The sequence below is a fragment of the Sciurus carolinensis genome, chromosome 5 (assembly GCF_902686445.1).
Source record: "Sciurus carolinensis chromosome 5, mSciCar1.2, whole genome shotgun sequence".
NCBI lineage: Eukaryota > Metazoa > Chordata > Mammalia > Rodentia > Sciuridae > Sciurus > Sciurus carolinensis.
In genome coordinates, this window is record NC_062217.1 from 7,822,213 (window position 1) to 7,841,860 (window position 19,648).

The 19,648-nt window shown below is 39.2% G+C and overlaps 1 protein-coding gene across 1 annotated transcript; it reads right to left on the reverse strand.

Moving 5' to 3' along the window:
* Positions 1-260: 260 nt before the first annotated feature.
* Positions 261-5,384, reverse strand: LOC124984818 (pyruvate kinase PKM-like). The gene is given in 3 exon segments (XM_047552873.1): positions 261-2,447; positions 5,035-5,215; positions 5,322-5,384. Coding segments are annotated over 3 exon segments (1,821 nt in total). The 3' UTR covers positions 261-870.
* Between the last annotated feature and the right edge of the window lie 14,264 nt (positions 5,385-19,648).

Genomic DNA, 19,648 nt, shown 5'->3' on the forward strand with positions numbered 1-19,648 from the left:
TTAGTAATTTGAGTTTTCTCCCTCTTTCTCTTTGTTAGTGTGGCTAAGGGTTTGTCAATTTTGTTTATTTTTTCAAAGAACCAACTATTTATTTTGTCAATTTTTTCAATTGTTTCTTTTGTTTCAATTTCATTGATTTCAGCTCTGATTTTAACTATTTCCTGTCTACTACTACTTTTGATGTCTGTCTGTTATTTTTCTAGGGCTTTGAGCTGTAGTGTTAAGTCATTTATTTGTTGATTTTTTTCTTCTTTTTTTTTTTTTCAGCCGTTGTTTATTGACATTCAGGTAGGCTCTATAGCAACAGGCCTGGAGGTGGCTGCAGTGTGGGGAAAATGGAAGGTAGAGGGTGGAGTGTTTGTCTGCAGCGTCAGCTGAGTGGAGTGCAGGAGAAGAGCGCAGTGCACAAGGTGGAATGCAGAGGCTGAGGCAGTTGGGGAAACAAGTAAGGGTCAGGGCCAGTCTGCCTACACTGGAACCACTGACCTACACTCTAAGCCCCTACTCCTGCTGGTTGTCTCATGACCCCAAGCCAAGGTTGGGAGTTCTCTGGGCATCCACTTTCTACAGGAACTAAACGAAGTACCCAAAGGTGGAGTTGTCACCTTCTTATAATAGCTCTGGGGGCCTCCAGTCTTGCATTCCTCTTTTGCCCCTTCTTGGGTGGGGTCACATGATGCAGCCAGGCTCTGGGCTATTCCACCCCAGCAGGGTCTAAAAACAGCCATGTTTCACAGAGGTATTAATCTTCCCTGGTGTCCCAGCCCACAGGGCCACACTACAGCCCAGAGTGAGCACTACAAGCATTGCTGGCCTAATGGATGGGGTGGGGAAGGGGAAAGGACAGGGGTAGAGGGGATCCAAGGATCATCATGGCACAGGCACTACACGCATGGTGTTGGTGAAACCAGAGCCAGGGCGCCATCCAGTCAGGACAATGACCACATCTCCCTTCTTGAAGAAGCCTCGAGCCTTGCCAACATTCATGACCAAGTTCACTCGCAGGTCCACATCCTCAGCCCAGGCATCCTGGACTGGGTCCTTACACACCACAGGGAAGATGCCACAGTACAGATGGCGAGCTGTCTGGTGATTGGGTGTCACAGCAATGATGGGAGCACGTGGGCGGTATCTGGCCACCTGGTGAGCAGACCTGCCAGACTTGGTGAGGACCATAATGGCCCCACTGCAGCACTTGAAGGAGGCCTCCACAGCACCCACGGCGGCAGCTTCTGTGGGGTCGCTGGTAATGGGCGCCAGGCGGCGGAGCTCTTCAAATAATTGCAAGCGGTAGATGGCAGCCTCTGTCTCGTGGGCAATCAGGTGCTGCATGTGAACAGCCTCCAGAGGGTAGTCCCCTTTGGCTGTTTCTCCAGACAGCATTATGCAGTCAGCTCCATCCAGGACTGCATTGGCCACATCACTGCCCTCAGCCCGGGTGGGACGGGGCTTCTTGATCATGCTCTCCAGCATCTGCGTAGCGCAGGTGACAGGCTTCCCAGCTTGGTTGCACCGCCCAATCATCATCTTTTGAGCGAGGAAGACCTTCTCTGCAGGAATCTCAATGCCTAGATCACCACGAGCCACCATAATCCCATCATTGGCCTCTAGGATCTCATCAAACCTCCGAACTCCTTCATGATTCTCAATTTTGCTGATAATCTTGATATTCTTTCCTTTCTCTCCCAGGACCCTCCTAACTTCATGGACATCAGATGCCTTGCGAATGAAAGATGCAAACACCATATCTACATCCTGCTCAACCCCAAACTTCAGATTCTGGATGTCCTTTTCTGACATAGCAGGCAGGTCCACAGCAGCCCTAGGAAGGTTCACACCCTTCTTGCTGCCTAAGGAGCCACCATTTTCTACCTCTGTCACCAGGAAGTCAGCACCTTTCTCCTTCACCTTCAGAGAAATAAGTCCATCATCCATATAGATCTTGCTACCCACTTCCACCACTTTGCAAATGTTCTTATAGTCCAGCCACAGGATGTTCTCGTCACACTTCTCCATGTAGGCGTTATCCAGAGTGATCTTAAGAGTGGCTCCTTTCTTCAGCTCCACCTCTGCAGTGCCACTGCCCTTGATGAGCCCAGTTCAGATCTCAGGTCCTTTAGTGTCCAGAGCCACAGCAACTGGCCGATAGAGAATGGAGTCAGAAGCAAAGCTTTCCGTGGCTGCACGCACATTCTTGATGGTCTCTGCATGGTACTCATGAGTCCCGTGAGAGAAGTTAAGACGAGCCACATTCATTCCAGACTTAATCATCTCCTTCAACATCTCCACTGATCGGGAAGCTGGGCCAATGGTACAAATGATGCCCATGTTACGGGCGGTGATGGGAGGAGAGTCAACGTCCAGGCGACACATGTGCTCCAGGAATGTGTCAGCCATGGCTGCGTGCAGCTGCTGAGTCTGAATGAAGGCTTCACTATGGGGCTTCACTATGGGGCTTCACTATGGGGCTTCGGCATGGCTTCTGAGGTCCTCCGGCGTGCTCCGGCTCCCGCTGCGCTGCAAAAGCAGAGAAGTCAGAAGTCCATGGACGCTCAGCTCCTTGATTTTTTCTTCTTTTGTTGAATGCACTCCATAAAATAAATCTTCCTCTAAGTACTGCATAGTGTCCCAGAGATTTTGATATGATGTGTCTTTGTTCTCGTTTACTTCTAAGAATATTTTTATTTCCCTCCTTATGTTTTCTGTTTTCCATTCATCATACAATAGCATATTATTTAATCTCCAGGTGTTGGAGAAGTTTCTGTTTTTTATTCTGTCATTTATTTCTAATTTCAATCCGTTATGATCTGATAGAATACAAGGTAGTATCTCTATCTTCTTGTATTTGCCAACAGTAGCTTTGTGGCATAAAATATGGTCTATTTTAGAGAAGGATCCATGTGCTGCTGAGAAGAAAGTGTATTCATTGTTTGTTGGATGGTATATTCTATATATGTCTGCTAAGTCTAAATTGTTGATTATGTTATTGAGATCTATGGTTTCTTTATTCAATTTTTTTAGAAGATCTATCCAGTGGTGAGAGAGGTGTGTTAAAATCGCCTAGTATTATTGTGTTGTGATCTATTTGATTTCTGGAATTGAGAAGGATTTGTTTGACGTACATGACTGAGCCAATGTTAGGGGCATAGATATTTATGATTGTTATGTCTTGCTGATTTATGCTTCCCTTAAGCAGTATGAAATGTCCTTCTTTATCCCTTCTGACTAACTTTGGCTTGAAGTCCACAATATCTGAAATGAGAATGGATACTCCAGCTTGGTATGTTTTTTCCCATCCTTTCACCTTTAGTCTATGGGTATCTCTTTCTATGAGATGAGTCTCTTGCAGGCAGCATATTGTTGGATCTTTCTTTTTAATCCAATCTGCTACTCTATGTCTTTTGATTGATGAGTCCAGGCCATTAACATTCAGGGTTATTATTATGATATGATTTGTATTGCCAGTCATTTGACTCATTTTTGTTTTTTGACATGATTTGGTTTCTCCTTTATTTGGCTATTCCTTTAGGCTATTTCCTCCCTTTGCTGATTTGCACCATTGTTTTTCATCTCTTCCTCATAGAATATTTTGCTGAGAAAGTTCTGTAATACCGGCTTTCTTTTTGTAAATTCTTTTAGTTTTTGTTTATCATGGAAGGATTTTATTTCATCATCAAATCTGAAGGTAAGTTTTGCTGGGTATAAGATTCTTGGTTGGTATCCGTTTTCTTTCAGGGCTTGGTAAATGTTGTTCCAGGCCCTTCTAGCTTCTAGTGTCTGTGTTGAAAAATCTGCTGATATTCTTATTGGTTTCCCCCTGAATGTAATTTGATTCTTTTCTCTCGCAGCCTTTAAAATTCTGTCTTTATTTTGTATGTTAGGTATTTTCATAATAATGTGCCTTCGTGTGGGTCTGTTGTAATTTTGTGTATTTGGAGTCCTATAAGCCTCTTGTACTTGATTTTCCATTTCATTCTTCAGATTTGGGACATTTTCTGATATTATTTCATTGCATAGATTGTTCATTCCTTTGGTTTGTTTCTCTAAGCCTTCCTCAATCCCAATAATTCTTAAATTTGACTTTTTCATGTTATCCCATAATTCTTGTAGATTTTGTTCATGATTTCTTACCATCTTCTCCGTTTGGTCAATTTTGTTTTAAAGATTAAATATTTTGTCTTTGATATCTGAGATTCTGTCTTCCAGGTGTTCTATCCTATTGGTTATGCTTTCTATGGAGTTTTTAACTTGGTTTATTGTTTCCTTCATTTCAAGGATTTCTGCTTGTTTTTTTTTTTTCAGTATCTCTAACTCTTTATTGAAATGATCTTTTGCTTCCCATATTTGCTCTTTTAACTGTCGATTGGTGTAATCATTTAATGCCTGCATTTGCTCTTTCATCTCATCATTCAATGCCTGCATTTGCTCTTTCATCTCCTCGTTTGCTTCCCTGATTGTTTTAATTATGTACATTCTGAACTCCCTTTCTGACATTTCTTCTGTGTGTTGTCCTTGGGTTGTATTGATATATCATCTAGGTTTGTTTGGGACATTTTCTTCCCTTGTTTTCTCATATTGGTCAGATGTCAGTGGGACTCTGAGATTCTGCAGATTTCCTCTATTGGCTTATAGTGTCCCTGTAGATTCCCAGTATATCACCTCCCAGCCTTCAGTAGCCTGAAGTCTTGGAGGAACTTGATAATGCAGTGCTTCTGAAGAAAGCTGCCCCTAGCCCACTACTGGGTCCAGGACTGGGGTTGGCTCTGTGCAGAAAAGCTCTCACTGTGCAGTCCTGCTCCGAGAAGCTGGCTGCAGACCAGGCCTGCTGCCGGAGGGAGCCAGGCTGCTCGAGAAAGCCTCTCGCTGCCCTGCCCTGGTCCGAGTAGCCACCTGTGGATCGGGGCCTGCCGCTGGGTCCAGGGCAGGGGTTGGCTCTGCATGGAAAACCTCTCACTGGTGGGCCTGCTCTGAGAAGCTGACTGTGGACCGGGCCTTCTGCCCTAAGGAGTCAGACTGCTTGGGGAAGTCTCTCACTGCCTTGCCCTGGTCCGAGAAGCCGCCTGCGGGCCGGGGCCTGCTGCTGGGTCCAAGGCTGGGTGTTGGCTCTGTGCAGAAAAACTCTCACTGTGCGGGCCTGCTCGGAGAAGCTGGCTGTGGATCCGGCCTGCCACCGGAGGAAGCCGGGCTGCTCAGGGAAGTCACTTGCTGCCCTGCCCTGCTCCAATAAGCTGCCCACTTTCCTGGCCTGCCGCCTGGGCCAAGCTTCACCCAATGGGATAGACTCACCCAGCGACTCTGTGTTGGTCAGAGTGTCTCAATACCTCCCCTTCTTGAATTCTGAATTCTGGAGGGTCATGAGATGCAGTCACCTTCTTGTCCACCATCTTGGATGTCTCACTTTTCTTATCATTGCTTTACTCATCCCTTATTAAATGTACATAAAGTTGATAAACATTTAAAAATAAACAGCCAATTTCCAGGAGAGCTAAGAACCTAGTAAAGTATTCTTTGATGCCAGAGGATACTGATCATGTGGAAAGTTTCCCTTTTTCTGTTCACAGGTGGATTTGATAAATACTCACTATTTAATCCTGGAGCTCTGTGGTACAAGGCTGTAACATTCCATCTCAAGATAATGATACCATTTAAGAAGAAAAGAAAAACAGAGACAAGTAATGCTGTTCAAAATTCCTATGATATCTTTCTCCCCTTTCCAAAACTTGTGAATGCTTAATATCTTAGCATTTCTTTCATAGAATATGGAGGGAAGACAGAGATATATACCTACATCCCTTCCTCTCAATCCTCATTTTGAGAAAATCTGTATAAAATTGGAATTTAAAAAAGTCTACCATTCCTGGCACAAGAGAGGTAATAGACAGATCAGAGTTCCAGATCACTTGGGACCATAGGACTTGCCTAGTAACACGTCTCCTCCTCTTGAGTCCCCAAACATATTCAAGTGAGCCTGAAAGTACCCAGGAGTCAGAGAGCAATGTCTTCCTATGGTCAGCATGAGGTGAGATGCAAGCGGCTCCTTTCCAGTCTGAGTTCAATGTCATCTCTGTGCACTGCACCAGACACAGAGAGACCCTCACTGATATTACAGAGGTCTGGTGCATCAGGTTATCTGAGTTTAGAGAGGTAGACAGAGAAGAGACACTCCTTATGGATCATTTATTCTGCTATTTTTCTTTCTCTTTTCTCTCTTCGGTCAATACATGCTTATTTTTATTTACAGATCACATGTTGGTTCGTGTATTTTAAATTCTGCATCAGAATATTTTAGGACATAGAATGTCTTGAAATATTAAAAAGTAAAAGGAAAATATACAAAATAAAGGTAGGGGTATTTGGTTTACAACTGTTCTTCAGATCGATCTTGATTGACACTAGCCTTCATTTATGAAATGATTAATGATTTCTGTTTATTTCATTTCACATGTAGATGTTCTTGCAATGTATGAAAATGAGGAAACTCAAAATAAAATGTCCAGTTTAAGAATAAGAAGATGCGGATACCTTGAAGCCTGGGACAGTAACCACTCTCCAGGGTTATTTTCAAAATTTTGCTTGTTATTATCTTGCTTCCTGTCTGTGGATTTCTTTCTCTCTACAAACAAATTAAAAACAAACAAAAAAGCACTTATTTTTGAAATACTCAAATATTTGTCTCCCAATTTTTTAAACTCTGAGAATCTTATTGAAACATTGTATACATTACCATTTCACATTTCATGGTTGAAGACTCATACTAATAATATCCTAGTTCTTCAATAATGTGTCCTGGCCTATTTTATTTCTGTCTGCATCCATAGCTGGGTCTATGTCTACATATCTATCTAAGCGTGGTTTGTTTATTTTTCACCTCATTTTATTTTTTCTTCCATTATGCATTTAGTGTACCATATACTCTGGATGCAAGTACTTCTCAGATAGTCATTTAGTTTTCTGTTGCCGCCATAACCATTTGTTTATCTTGTAGTGTGTTTATGAACATTTGGATCACTTCCAGATTTGGGCTATTAGAAATATAACTGCAATGAGCATTGTGTACAAGTTTTCGCATGGGCACATGTTTTCAATTTTCTTGTGAAAATATCTAGGAGTGGAATGTTTGGGTCAAGTCCTGGGTCTAGGATTTACTCCTTAAGAATCATGAACTACTTTTCCAAGAGATTGTAACATTTTCCTCCATGCCATTAATGCCTAAGAATCTGTTTTCTTCAAATTCTTGTATGGCTGGTCTGTTTACTACTGGACACTTTAATAGGGTTGCAATTGTATCTCACTATGGTTTTCTGTTCTTTTCCTTAATGAATACTATTTTGCTGATATTTTTTCTTTACTTTCTCTCTCTCTCTCTCTTTTTTTTTTTTTTTTTGCTAATTATTAAGCTGTAAGTGTACTGAACACAAGTCCTTTTTCAATGTGGGATGTTATTAATTTTCTATTGCTATCCTTATCTACCACAAATTTGTTGGTTTATAACACAGGCACACTAGCCATCTCCCTGCTCCGTAGGTTAGACATTCCGGCTCTACTGGATCTCCCGTGAAGACTGCTGGTGGGTATCACAAGGCAAAAATGATAGGTCAGCAGGGCTGTGTTTCATATTGGAGTTTCTTGGGGAGTAATGTACTTGCAGGTGTCTGCTTATGGGAAGACTCCATTCCCTCCTGGTTGAAGAACTTGTTACTTTTTCAACTTCCCATTGCTCATTACAAGTGTAAAGTAATAGAATTAATTTTGCTTATCAAACTTATGTTCTGATTCCTTATGAAAGTCTTTTACTATTTCTAGTGTTTTAGTAGATTTTTGTCAGATTGACAATCATGTATTTTTGAATTAAGGTATTTTATTTTGCTCTTTTCTATTCTGAAAGCACTTACCTTTTTTCTTGAATGCTGGTACTGACTAGAACCTCAAATGCAAGTCTGATTGAAATAGGGGAGAACAGACATCCTTGCCTCTCTGCTGATCTTGAAATCCTCCGGTCTCTTTCACTGAATGGTAATGATAGTTCTAGTTGTGGATTTTTTTTTCACATGACCTTTATCAGGTTAATAATATTTTCACATATATCTAATTATCTCAGAGTATTTATAGGGAATGGAGTTTAGATTGTTTCAATTAACATAGTAATTGCATCAGTCAAATTTCTAATGCTCAGCCCGCACTAGAGAATCTCAGCTTTATTGAGCTAAAACCAAGTTGCTCACAATGTAATATAATTTTCATACATTGTTGAATCAGGCTTGCTAAAATATTGTTTAGAAGTTTTTCCTCCATGTTCATGAGAGATATTAGTCTGCAATTTTCTTTAAGAATAATGTCTTCATTTTTTTGGTATCAGGATAATGGATATCTTGGACTCAATGATTTGGGAAGTATTTCTTCTTTTCCAATATTTTGAATTTTTTATAGAACAGATTTATTTTTTCATTAAATGTTTGGTAGAGCACATTAGTGAAGCCATCTGGAAATGGTGTTTTCCATGTATATTTTATTTTTAAAAAAAGACAAATTTAACTTCTTTAGTAAGACACTACAACATTCATATGCTCCTATTCTCCTTTTATTTTGAAATAGGGTTGTGTTTTAGGTTTTCTATGATTTGTTTCCACATGTAATATTATAACAGAACCTTCATTCATAGAATATTCTTCATGAAAAAAAAGTCAAGTGAACATCAAACATTTTTTTGTCTTATGTTTCTACAAAAATCCTCATAAAATTTCAATTGCATTTTAAATCCACTGGTTTTCCCCCTAGAGGTTGCTTCATGAAGAATAGCCTTCTAAACTGACTACTTTATATTTTCTGTTTTCTCAGTAAAATGAACAGTTTTTAAATATATCTTAAGGATTAACTTTAAAAATATTTATATATTTACTTTTGTGCATTTCACTATAATCTTGATCAACAAATTAATTCTATTGAGTTGGAAAACAAGTGTGTTCAATGGTTTCAATCCTGAGAGCAGAAATGTGTACATATACTTACACGTGCACACACATATAATTCCATCCAGATAGTAGAACATATAATCAGTCTGTTATGGTTTGGATATGATGAGTCCTCCAAAATCTCATGTGTGAGATAATGCAAGAATATTTAAAGGTGAAAAGATTATATGTGAGAGTTGCAACCTAATCAACGGATTAATCTGCTATGCATATCTGGGTGGTAACATAGGCAGGTGGGTTTGGTGGAGGAGGAGGTCAATGTAGAATTGCTTTTGGGGTTGATATGTTGTCCTTGGTGAGTGGAGTTTTCTCTCTCTCTCTCTCTCTCTGCTTCCTGGTTGACATGTCCTGAGCTGCTTTCTCAGTGACATCCTGCTGCTGAGATGTACTGCCTCATCTAAGGCCCAGAGTAATGGAGTCAGCTGACCATGAACTGAGCATCTGAAAATGTGAGTCAAAACAAGCTTTCAACTCTTTTGAAGATGTGAGAGTAGGCATCCACAGACAACCAGCAAGAAAGGGGAACCACAGTCATACAACTGTGGGGAATATATCCTGATAACGATTGAATGAGCTTGGCAGCTAATTCTCCCCCAGTCAAGCTTCCAAAAGCAAATGCAGCTTGGCTTACATTGGTGGGACTTATGGGCTCTTGAGACCCTGAGCTCATGACCCAGTAAAGCCATGCCCACCTCATGACACACAGAAACTGTAAACAATGAGTGTGTGTCATTAATCTAAGTTTCAGGTAACTTTGTTTTAATTCCTTATGTGGCAATAGAATACAATCACAAGGTTGATGGAAGTGTATTAAATAAACTTGAGTTTAGAAATACATGTATTTTTGTGTATTGTCTCAAAATACATAATTACCTCTCATTTGCAACATCTTGGATGTAACTATCATGGTTTATATAACATATCTAGATGCTTATATACAGCATGCATGGGTCACACTTAGATAAATTTCAGGACAACAAAAATGCATCTGGAATGGCCAGGGATTATTATGTGTGTATGGGATGTGGTCACCTAACTGGCGAATGAGCATGGCCAGAGCACCCATGGGCAACAAAGATTAAGTATGTAATCAGCTCTGGAGATCAGCTAGCATGTTCAGGCCATGCTTACAAGTGATCCTCTCCATCACAGGGTCTAGAATGTAAGCTGGTCCAGGACATGTGCCTTGCTCCAGAGGTCCAGATGTTGGTGTCCCCATGTTTGAACAAGCTGGTTTAGTTCAAGGTTGGTTCATGACTCTTTGATGGTTCTCTGTGTAGGGGTGACTTGGCAGCGACAACTAATTGTCCCTAGCATAGATTATTTCCTCTTTCCTTTCAGTAAAGTAGGTGATTACATTGGTAGGGATAGTACATGATAAGAAGTAGTGTATGTACATCTTTATTTCCATTTATTCCATTTATTCCATTCCCTTTATTTCCATTTTCTCACTTCCATTGAACTAGGACTTAGCAACAACTGGAGTTACTAATACAGACCCAAATGTGGAAGAAGTTATGTTGAAAAATAGTAAAGAAATTTCGCCACTCTGAGCAGCTCACAGAGGAGGAAAACATGACTCTCTTATTTAACTCACTAGAGTTTGAAATTGCTTTGCTTGAGAAACTAATTGGCTTGAACCCTGCCTCATATGTCCAGTCCAGGTAGTCTCTGAACCTGCTTGTACCTCTTCCTGGGCCACAGGTATTTTGTTTCCAATGCATCCCTATACCTACCTGCAGCTGCTTCAGGCTTTAACAACTCATGAAGCTGCCTCAAGTTCAGGCACCCAGATGGCTGAAACCTCAGCAGCCTGATGCTCCTCCCTCCCTGTTCTTGGAGAAGCTTAGAGTTGTCCAGCAGGTACTTGTACCTGCAGACCAGGAACCCTTTAATCAGTGTAGAAAAGTACATTTAGAGTCGCGGAGTGTGGTAATGGTTAAAACATAAAAAAGGTAAACATCACCTCAAGGAGACTGCTGCCAAAGAGGAGAAAAGAGTGAAAAAGAATCCTGTTGATTAACACGCACAAATGCCAAGGAATGTTCTGACAAAGACATCAGAGATCGTCAGAGACTCAGGACCCACAGAGAACCAGGTGAGCGTCAGGATAAGGAAGCAGAAGGAGGAGAAAGGGAAGAGCGGGTGGGGGAGGGCACAGTGGTGGGCCTGGAGGTTGCCATTGCTTTCATCAGGAACTCAGTTCCAGAGAAAGAAGAGGAGGCAGACGGGCAGGTGTCCTTGTCTAATCTCTGTCAGCTGGACCCTTGGTATTTGGCATGAGGCAAAGGACTTCCAAACTATCTTAGCAACATGTCCCTGTCTGAGGACTGCTTATAAAAAAATGGAGCCCAAAGTCTATGAGCAAAGCCTCTCCAGAGGTGGTCACATTTAAGTCATTCAACTCTTCCCTCAGTGTAGAACAGAGTTGCTCATCATTTAAACAATCCTGTCGCACTAGATGGCCTCATTAGAAACCTCATCGATTATCCTGAACCAGAGGTGCCTTCTGAGGCAGCAGGACAGGACTTGGAGAGCTGCTCTTGACCTGCTGAACCTCTCTGTTTCAACTGGCATTGAGATTATTGACCAAACATAACCATCATAAAATCTCTGTCTTTTGTCTAATTTGATAATACGATCCTGTGTATTAATGCACAATTGACAATATTAAATGTTTCATAGACTCCAGGTAATAAGAACTGAAAATACTGGTTATACACATTTTTGAAAATCTGAGCAAGCATTGGTGGGCATTCAATGGGGACCTTCAGGGTGAGCAGATTCCAGGTGACTGAGGAGGGAACAAGGCATGAGACTGCAAAGACAGCCATTAGAAAGTGAGCTGAGAATAAAGGAGAAGGTGCACATCTCTTAGGAGAAAAATTTTGGGCGGCATCACCTTCCCTCCCTGAGTGCCTCCCTCCCTCCTGCCCCATTCCTTCCTTTCCTGCTTTCCTTCCTCTCTCTTCTGCCCTCCCTCCCTTTTCTCCCCTTCCTCTCCCTTTTTTCCCCTTCCTCCTCATTTCTTTCCTCCCTCCATTCTTCCTGTCCTCCTTCCCTCCCTTTCTATCCTTATTTTATGAGAGAAGATGGAAAGATAACAAGTCAAGAGCAGAGACTGATAAATTGTCTATGAACTGAAAGAGGAGCAGCTCTCCCTCCCAGCAGAAGGCAGGAAAGAGCAAATAAGTATTCTGAGAATTTGGGGAAGGGAAGGATGTTGGGGATACCCTACTTGAAGGTGTCTATGTTTGGTCATGTAGATTGCAAAACACTAGGATACATATAAGCATTATGTGCATTAAATTTAGGCTATAGAAAGAGAAGCAGAAGAAGAAGCTTTAAGCAGAGTGAATGAACATGGGTAAAGTATTAAAAGGAACAAATGAGAGTCATTCCTAATGCATATATTATTTGATTTCATGTATTAGAATTCCACATTTAACAGGCACTTCTATCATGTGTAACTCCTATTTCATACCATGGTAAAATGTGCATATGAAGTACAGTCTAAAAAGTATTCTCTCTCAAACATCTTCAATCAATTAAGCCTAACCACAGGCATTTACCTGGTCATTTGAAAACTTAGGAACCTTATTTTCTGTCTCTTCACTTCTGGGATGTCAGTTCTTGTGGGCTCTTTTCCAAAGCCTTATTTTCAATAATGGTTACCCTTGTTCTGTGGCTGGCTTACAGTATCTTCAAATATTTTATTAATCCTTCTGTCTGCAACATCATGAGAATAAATCTAGCTTCAAAAAAAGTGGCATTGTAAATAATGCTTTATAAGAAATAGAGAAATGAAATCCTGTTTATCCACAACATTTTACAATACCCATTTCCATTCCCAATGAAAGTTCATATTTCTTCTATCTCCAAAATCAAAATTTTCAAGCATCACATCAAGAGGTACTTGATCACAAAGTCAATTTTTATGGAGTCCTGAAACATCATACAACACACATAAATTGTTCCCAAATAAATGCTCTCCTGCGTATACATCTACATCTATGGAATGTTTTGCACTATGCATAATGCAATTTCAATGAGCTAAAATTTGGAAATAGAATAATGCTGTTTACACAGAAAATTGATTCAAATTTTAACTGCTCCAAATTTCTCATACTAAATTGTCCATTTAATGATGGGGGAGATGGGGGTGAAATCAGAAAAGGAAACCAAGAAGTTCTAAACTGAGTAATATTAGAGAAATATTAGCCACTATTCTATTTATAGTCTATTTTTGTTAATATAAATAAATTTTAAAGAAATTGATTTCAATTTGGCATCAATATAATATGTACATTATATAGTCATTCACATATATAAATCAAGGGAGAATGGTGTAGTAATTAAGATATAAATTTTAAGAAATATAAATCAATATAAAATTGTTTTCTTCGTATTCCATGTAAATATATTTTAAATATGTGGAAATTATTTTTTCTCAAAGGTAACAGTTTACTAGACTATCTGGAGCTGACAGTGTCTGATGGCTGCTTGGGTCAGTGTGAGGGGTTCATTCTCTGAGAGCCCAGGTGATCACTCCTAGATGAAGCGTACAAGTCAGATAAGCACAGGGGTCCTGATCGCAGCCTTCTCTCTCCTCGGCCCATCCCTTCCCCAGGCCCCCAAGTAGTAGCACAGGACAGGCCAGTATTTAGGAATCTGTACAGACTGGGAGCAACTCAAACACCATCGCTTCCAACCCGTTGCTCATTTCAGTAACCCCTGAACCTGAAACTCTATGCAGAGGAACCCTGGTAATAACATGAACTCCAGAAGGATGACATGGGGTATTTGAAGGTTCTGCTACCGCTTACACTTGCCTATTAATTATAACATATCTCAACTCTGTGTTATGGGGCCAACAATGACATTGCCATTGAGATTGGAATTTGTACTGTTACTCAGTTATTGTTTCTCATGCCACAAATAAATACCTTCCTATAAACTGATATGCAAGTATGTTTTAAGTAAACATATTGATTGAAATCATGTGAATATGTTGTTAATTTCATTGATCTTTTGAAATATACATCATGGAAATATCAGTTTATTCACATGTTTTTTAGTATTATGACTGAGAGGACATTTATGATCTGTTGGTGGTGATAATATATACTATTATGGAATTACAGTTTTTATAAAGATCCATACAATCACTGAAATATTACTTCTAGCATAATTTTACAACTTTCTTTTTGGTTTGTATTATATATATATATATATATATATACACACACACACACACATATATATATACACATATATATATATACACACATATATATATAGATTGATAGATGTTATTACAAATATCAGAAAAGTATAGTACATACAATTATACACAGTAATATTTGAAAATGATAAACAACCATGTTAGTGCCTTATTTTAAAAACCATACACATAAATATGTAGTCTCTGACCAGGAATAATCACAAGAATTCAAACTTACCAACAGTTGTTAATGCATGCTCTGATCAGTCCTATAATGCACATTTGTAAGTAAAATGACATAGACACGTTTTGTGCGTATATTCACTGAGCACAAAAAGTAAAGATGTAACTGAAACTAAAAACAAAACCTCTGATAAGCTGAGTAACAGAAAGATTCTTTAGGGGTGCCAAGGTCACAGCCGGTGACCAAGAGGGCTACAATCCAAAGTGAAATGACTGGGGTCCTATTTTCATAAAGAAGAGGAGTACAACATGGGTTCTAAAATGCTTAATTAAGATGGCAGAATCAGAATAATTGACAATGAATTCTTGTAGATTTTTTGCGCATTTTGGTTTCATGGAAGAATAATTTCAAAATATGTGTGAGAGGGATAATTGGGGTTGGCAACATTTACTTATTTTGCTCATGATGATGTTACTTAAAAAACCCCAATCAAGAGTACACTGTGATAGAGCAGAATCTTCCATCACTGGTTTTTCATGGAAGGAAAAGCTTTTCAATACCAGAAAACTATTAAATAAATAATCTCAACCTATAACTTAAAGTTCTTAATAGTTCTTTACTGAGCTATTTCTATTTTTCGTGTTGACAGGGACCAATGCAATCTCATTACAGAAAGATATTGGTTTGTTGATCAACTCTTAGAGCTAATTAGGTTTGGTTCAAAAACATACCATATGTACCAAGGAAAGGGAACAGTTAGGTGCCAAACGCTTAGATATGGTTGAGGCAAATCAAATCGGAAGGTCTGGGATGCAATGATAATGTATTTTCTCCCTGTTAAAGACTCAATTCCATGGGCCAGAGAAAGCTCCCTGTTACTTGAACTTCACCTGGCAAAGCGAAACTTTGCTGGATACAGAGAAGGAAATTTAGATTGCATTGTTTGGCCAAGGATTGAAATTGAGTCAAATGAAATTGTCCATTAGATCTTAAGGATAAAATTTGTTAATTTCCTTTTTTGTAAATTATGAATTTTATTTTTATTGCCAATTAAATAACACATTGAAAGAGTACTGTTCATAGGAATTGACTATTTCTCACCAGCATCACCTGAAGAAACTCAGCCTAACTACTGCTTGCCCATGAAGAGGAAGATGAACTAGTGAGAGAGCTGCGTAGGTGAAGTTCAGGTGCAATTTACCAAAGATCAGACACATCTTGTCCTGCCCAAAAGCTGGTGGTAAGGAATCTTGAAGGATCCTGCTACCCATTGCTCTGTATGTGATACTCTGTTACCCAATTCCTATAATCCACCTTTTATTTTTATATGTGTTTTAGAAAATTCAACTCTGTATATATCTTGAACTGTTTTCCAGTTCATTAATCTCAGTTTTATGCTTGATTCTCTCTTGGTTTCAGCAGCATCTGTAGTTTTGAAAAGCTACAATAACAAAGCACTTGCGTGGTTTATGTTGTAGAATCCCATTGCCACCTGGGCAGAAACTTTTGAAGCAAGGCCAGAACTGGGGCTCAAGAACCAGAAGTCAGGGTCACAGAGAAAAACAAATCTTGTATCCGTACTGCTGAGTTTGGATTTTGTCCAGTAATGACCCAACACAGGAGTATGATGATAAAATTAACTTAAAACAACAGCCCTGGCAACTGGGTAGGTGATAAATTAGAAGGCATGAAGACATGAGAAAAGTGAGGAAAATAGTGCGACCTTTTAAGTGAGGGTTTCTAAGGGTCGAGATAGTAAAGTCTCTGGGGACAGAGAGGAAGGAGCAGACTGAAGAGTCATTTGGAGATAGAATTGATGTTCTGTGACAGCTGGCATAGATAAGAGGGTGAGAAGAAAGGCTAATCTCAAACACACCTGAGTTCCCATGGTAGCTGGCCAGATCCACAAAATGGTGGGATGAATTAAGAGACACAGAGTTGGAAAGAAAACAGTATGTTCTGGATAGAAAAGGGTTCTGAAGGCTATGCAGACTGTTTTGAAGAATCACCTTTATGAAATGAACACTAGGATGTCATGCTTCCCAGGAAACACATTGGTGAACTTTCCATTGCCCTATGAGTAAAGCTCATCTGTTTATTCCGTCTGGACAGACCCTCTACCTTGTTGCTCTCCTTAGTCTTCCTCTTCACCTCTCTCAAGTCCTTCAGTGGTGTTTCTGCAAATCCCTCTTGCTTGGTTCTCCATTCCCCTAGCACAGTTGCTTCCTCAACAGCAGCAGGGCTCAACAGGTGGAGTGAGCCTTCATGCATCCAGCCTCAGCCCAACACAGTCATATCACGTGGAGGTTCCTGTTTTTTCCCTCCTGTCACTCCTCTCTCAAGACTGAATTCACAAGTCACAGTTATTCCCCTGGATTATGGTGTGAAAGTATTTTTATTGTGTTAGACATCCCTGCATTGGATGTTTACTACTTGTTTCCTCAGTAGAGGAGAGACACTGTCTTGCTTTTGGCTTCTAGACCAACTACTGTGTAGCTAGAGAAGAATGTTCAATGGGCAGATGAGGGAGTGTATGAATGGACTGATGACAAGCTATTAAGCAGTTATAATTACCAGGAAGTTCCCCAGAGATAGGTTTTACAATCAGGAAGATGTTTGTAATGTACCAAACAGAAGAACATTTCAATGGCAAAGCAGGGAGGGCTAAAGTTTTCAACTGTTAGGAAGAGTCCTTGAGGAAGAGGACTGAAAAGAGACTATCTCGTTTGTACAGAAGTCCTGGGGCAAGACGGTAACTACATGAACACGAGGCTGGGCGGCATGTAGCAGGTTTATGAAATGATCTGTCTGTCTTGTCTCACGTTCTCTTTCTGTCTGTTCATCTTTGTCTCCATTTGTCTGCCTTTCTGTCTGTGTCTCCAGTTAGTATAGCGCCCATTGTTCTTTTTATGTTGCAATTATAGGATACACATGCATCTAGAGACAATTAAATAACCCAAACTCTACCCAGCGAATGAATGGGTCTTTCACAGCAGCGATTCAATCAGGAGATCCCACCAAACAGAATGCAGGCCACACACTGTGATGTCACAGGAAACAGACCGGTTCCTGAAATTAAAAAAAAAAAAAAAAAAAACCTATAGATGTAAAAATATATGTTCAAGTTTTTACTGATGGAAAACATTAGCATATTTTATCAAATGTTGCACTACACTTTCAGATAGAAAAATATGACTACTTAAATATGAATTTGTTTTGCTACTGAGTACAAAGGAAATATTGAGACATCTCAGTAAAGCCCAAATGAAAAACAAAATTCAAATTACTGAATCAGTATATTTAATTTTATGGCTTATATTTTGAATTGATCAAAGAATGTAAATAACAAGACTAAATTTTCATTTAATGATATTTCTACTTAAATAAAAACTAACACGTATCTTCCTGAGATCTAAAAAATAATAAATCTTTATGTAGAATACCTATGTTTTAGAAGTCCATAAGAACTGATTGTTAAATTGATGAAGTGTTTAATTTATTAGGTTAATAGACCTCTTTAATAGCATTTCTTTTTTAAATATTGTATTATTTGTGACAGAATACCTGTTTAACCTTATGAATAAAGAGAAATTTACTCGATTGTAAATCCTTTTTCTCATAATTGATTTCATTTGTTATATAAAACATCAATTTTGTAATAATTATGATTTATCACTCAGTAGCTGAATGTTTATTTAAAAAACAGTTCAGGTGGCCTGTTACTCATTGCAGCAGAGACACTTAAAAAACTCCCAAAGTAGATCACATCCTAATGGTGATAGTGCACTTTTCTATTGAGAATAATTAGGTTTTATTTTCAGTGTCCATTGACCCAGCCTGAAATTTAATGTAATGCAGGAATCATGTAGCTGCATTTGGCCACACCAAGCAGCAATGGTTCATTCTGTATCCTGTTAAAATAGTTACCATCTCTGGAAACTTTTGCTGACATCTGCATTGGCTACTCCTTGCCACATTTTAATATACTGACTTGATCAGTGGCAAAAAAAAAAAAGTCATTGTCACCTTCTCCAAAACCAGAATTGACTGCTATATCATTTTGACTTTCAATATCATTGCAAGCAAATACAAAAGCATCATTGTTATTACATCTATAAAAGTAATCTTTAAATAATCGTGGTAGTCTGGAAAGTAGCTGCTTTATACAGTCTAGTTTAATATCCCTTTCAAAATTAACAAAAAGAGACAGACAACTTTAACTAGTCTGATTTCTGTTTTGTAACATGCTTCAAGGGAACATATATTAGAATCATATTTATCTTTTGCATCCGGAAATGTTAGTGGGGTTCAGACTACAAGGTTTAGCAACGTGATAATCACGTTCCACAATTAGATTTAAATATTTCATTGCCACAATAGTTACCCAGCACACAATGCGCCATCTGCTTTCATTCTGAACTTGCTTTCGGAGGCGCGAGGGCAGCCCGCTCCCTCACGTCAGCATTCATTAGGAGGCGCCATGTGAGGTGACATGACACAGACTGACAGATGCAGCCAACTCAGTGTGGCTTCCGTGAGGTTGATACAGACGGGCACCACAGTTACATGTACTTTCCCATCCCAGAGAAGAAAAAGTAGAGAATTGCTCCAGGGTTGTTACATTATTATTATTATTTTTTTTAGTTATCTCTACCAATCTAATTTGAAAGCAACGAAGTGCATTCAGTTGATATTTTTCAAAATGCTCCTAGTGGAATCACCAAAGGTAGTAAAACTGGGAATCATCCTTTAGGTGGTCATTTTGTCCCAGCAAAATTCTCAGAAACTGAAAATAACATCTATCAGAATTCGATGTTGATAAAATTACACGAATCTATATTCTGAGCATACTTTAAATTGTTAAAATCACACGCTTGACATTAAGACATTTTGCATATTTAGAGTTTTGTCATTTTTAACCCATAAAATATCGTGATGCTGGTTATTTTGTGCTCCATGAGTATCTTTTTTATCCGAATGGTTTGCAGCCTTACTGAGGAGTCTGGGCACATCTTAGAGTCTTCTACAGGGGGAAAAAATGTCATAAGTACTCCAGAATATTTAAGCTGTAGAACTGAACGTAATTATATAGTTACTGCGAACCTTATGGTCCTAAATGTCAGTCCTTATAAATCTTAAGAAGCTGATGTAAAACAAATACTTTCTTTAAAATAAAGCTCTGATTGTGGGGTATACTGAATTTTCCAGGAAATTGGCATGTAAATTTATTCTTCAAAAACATATATTTTTAGAAATTTTGGTAGGCAAAAT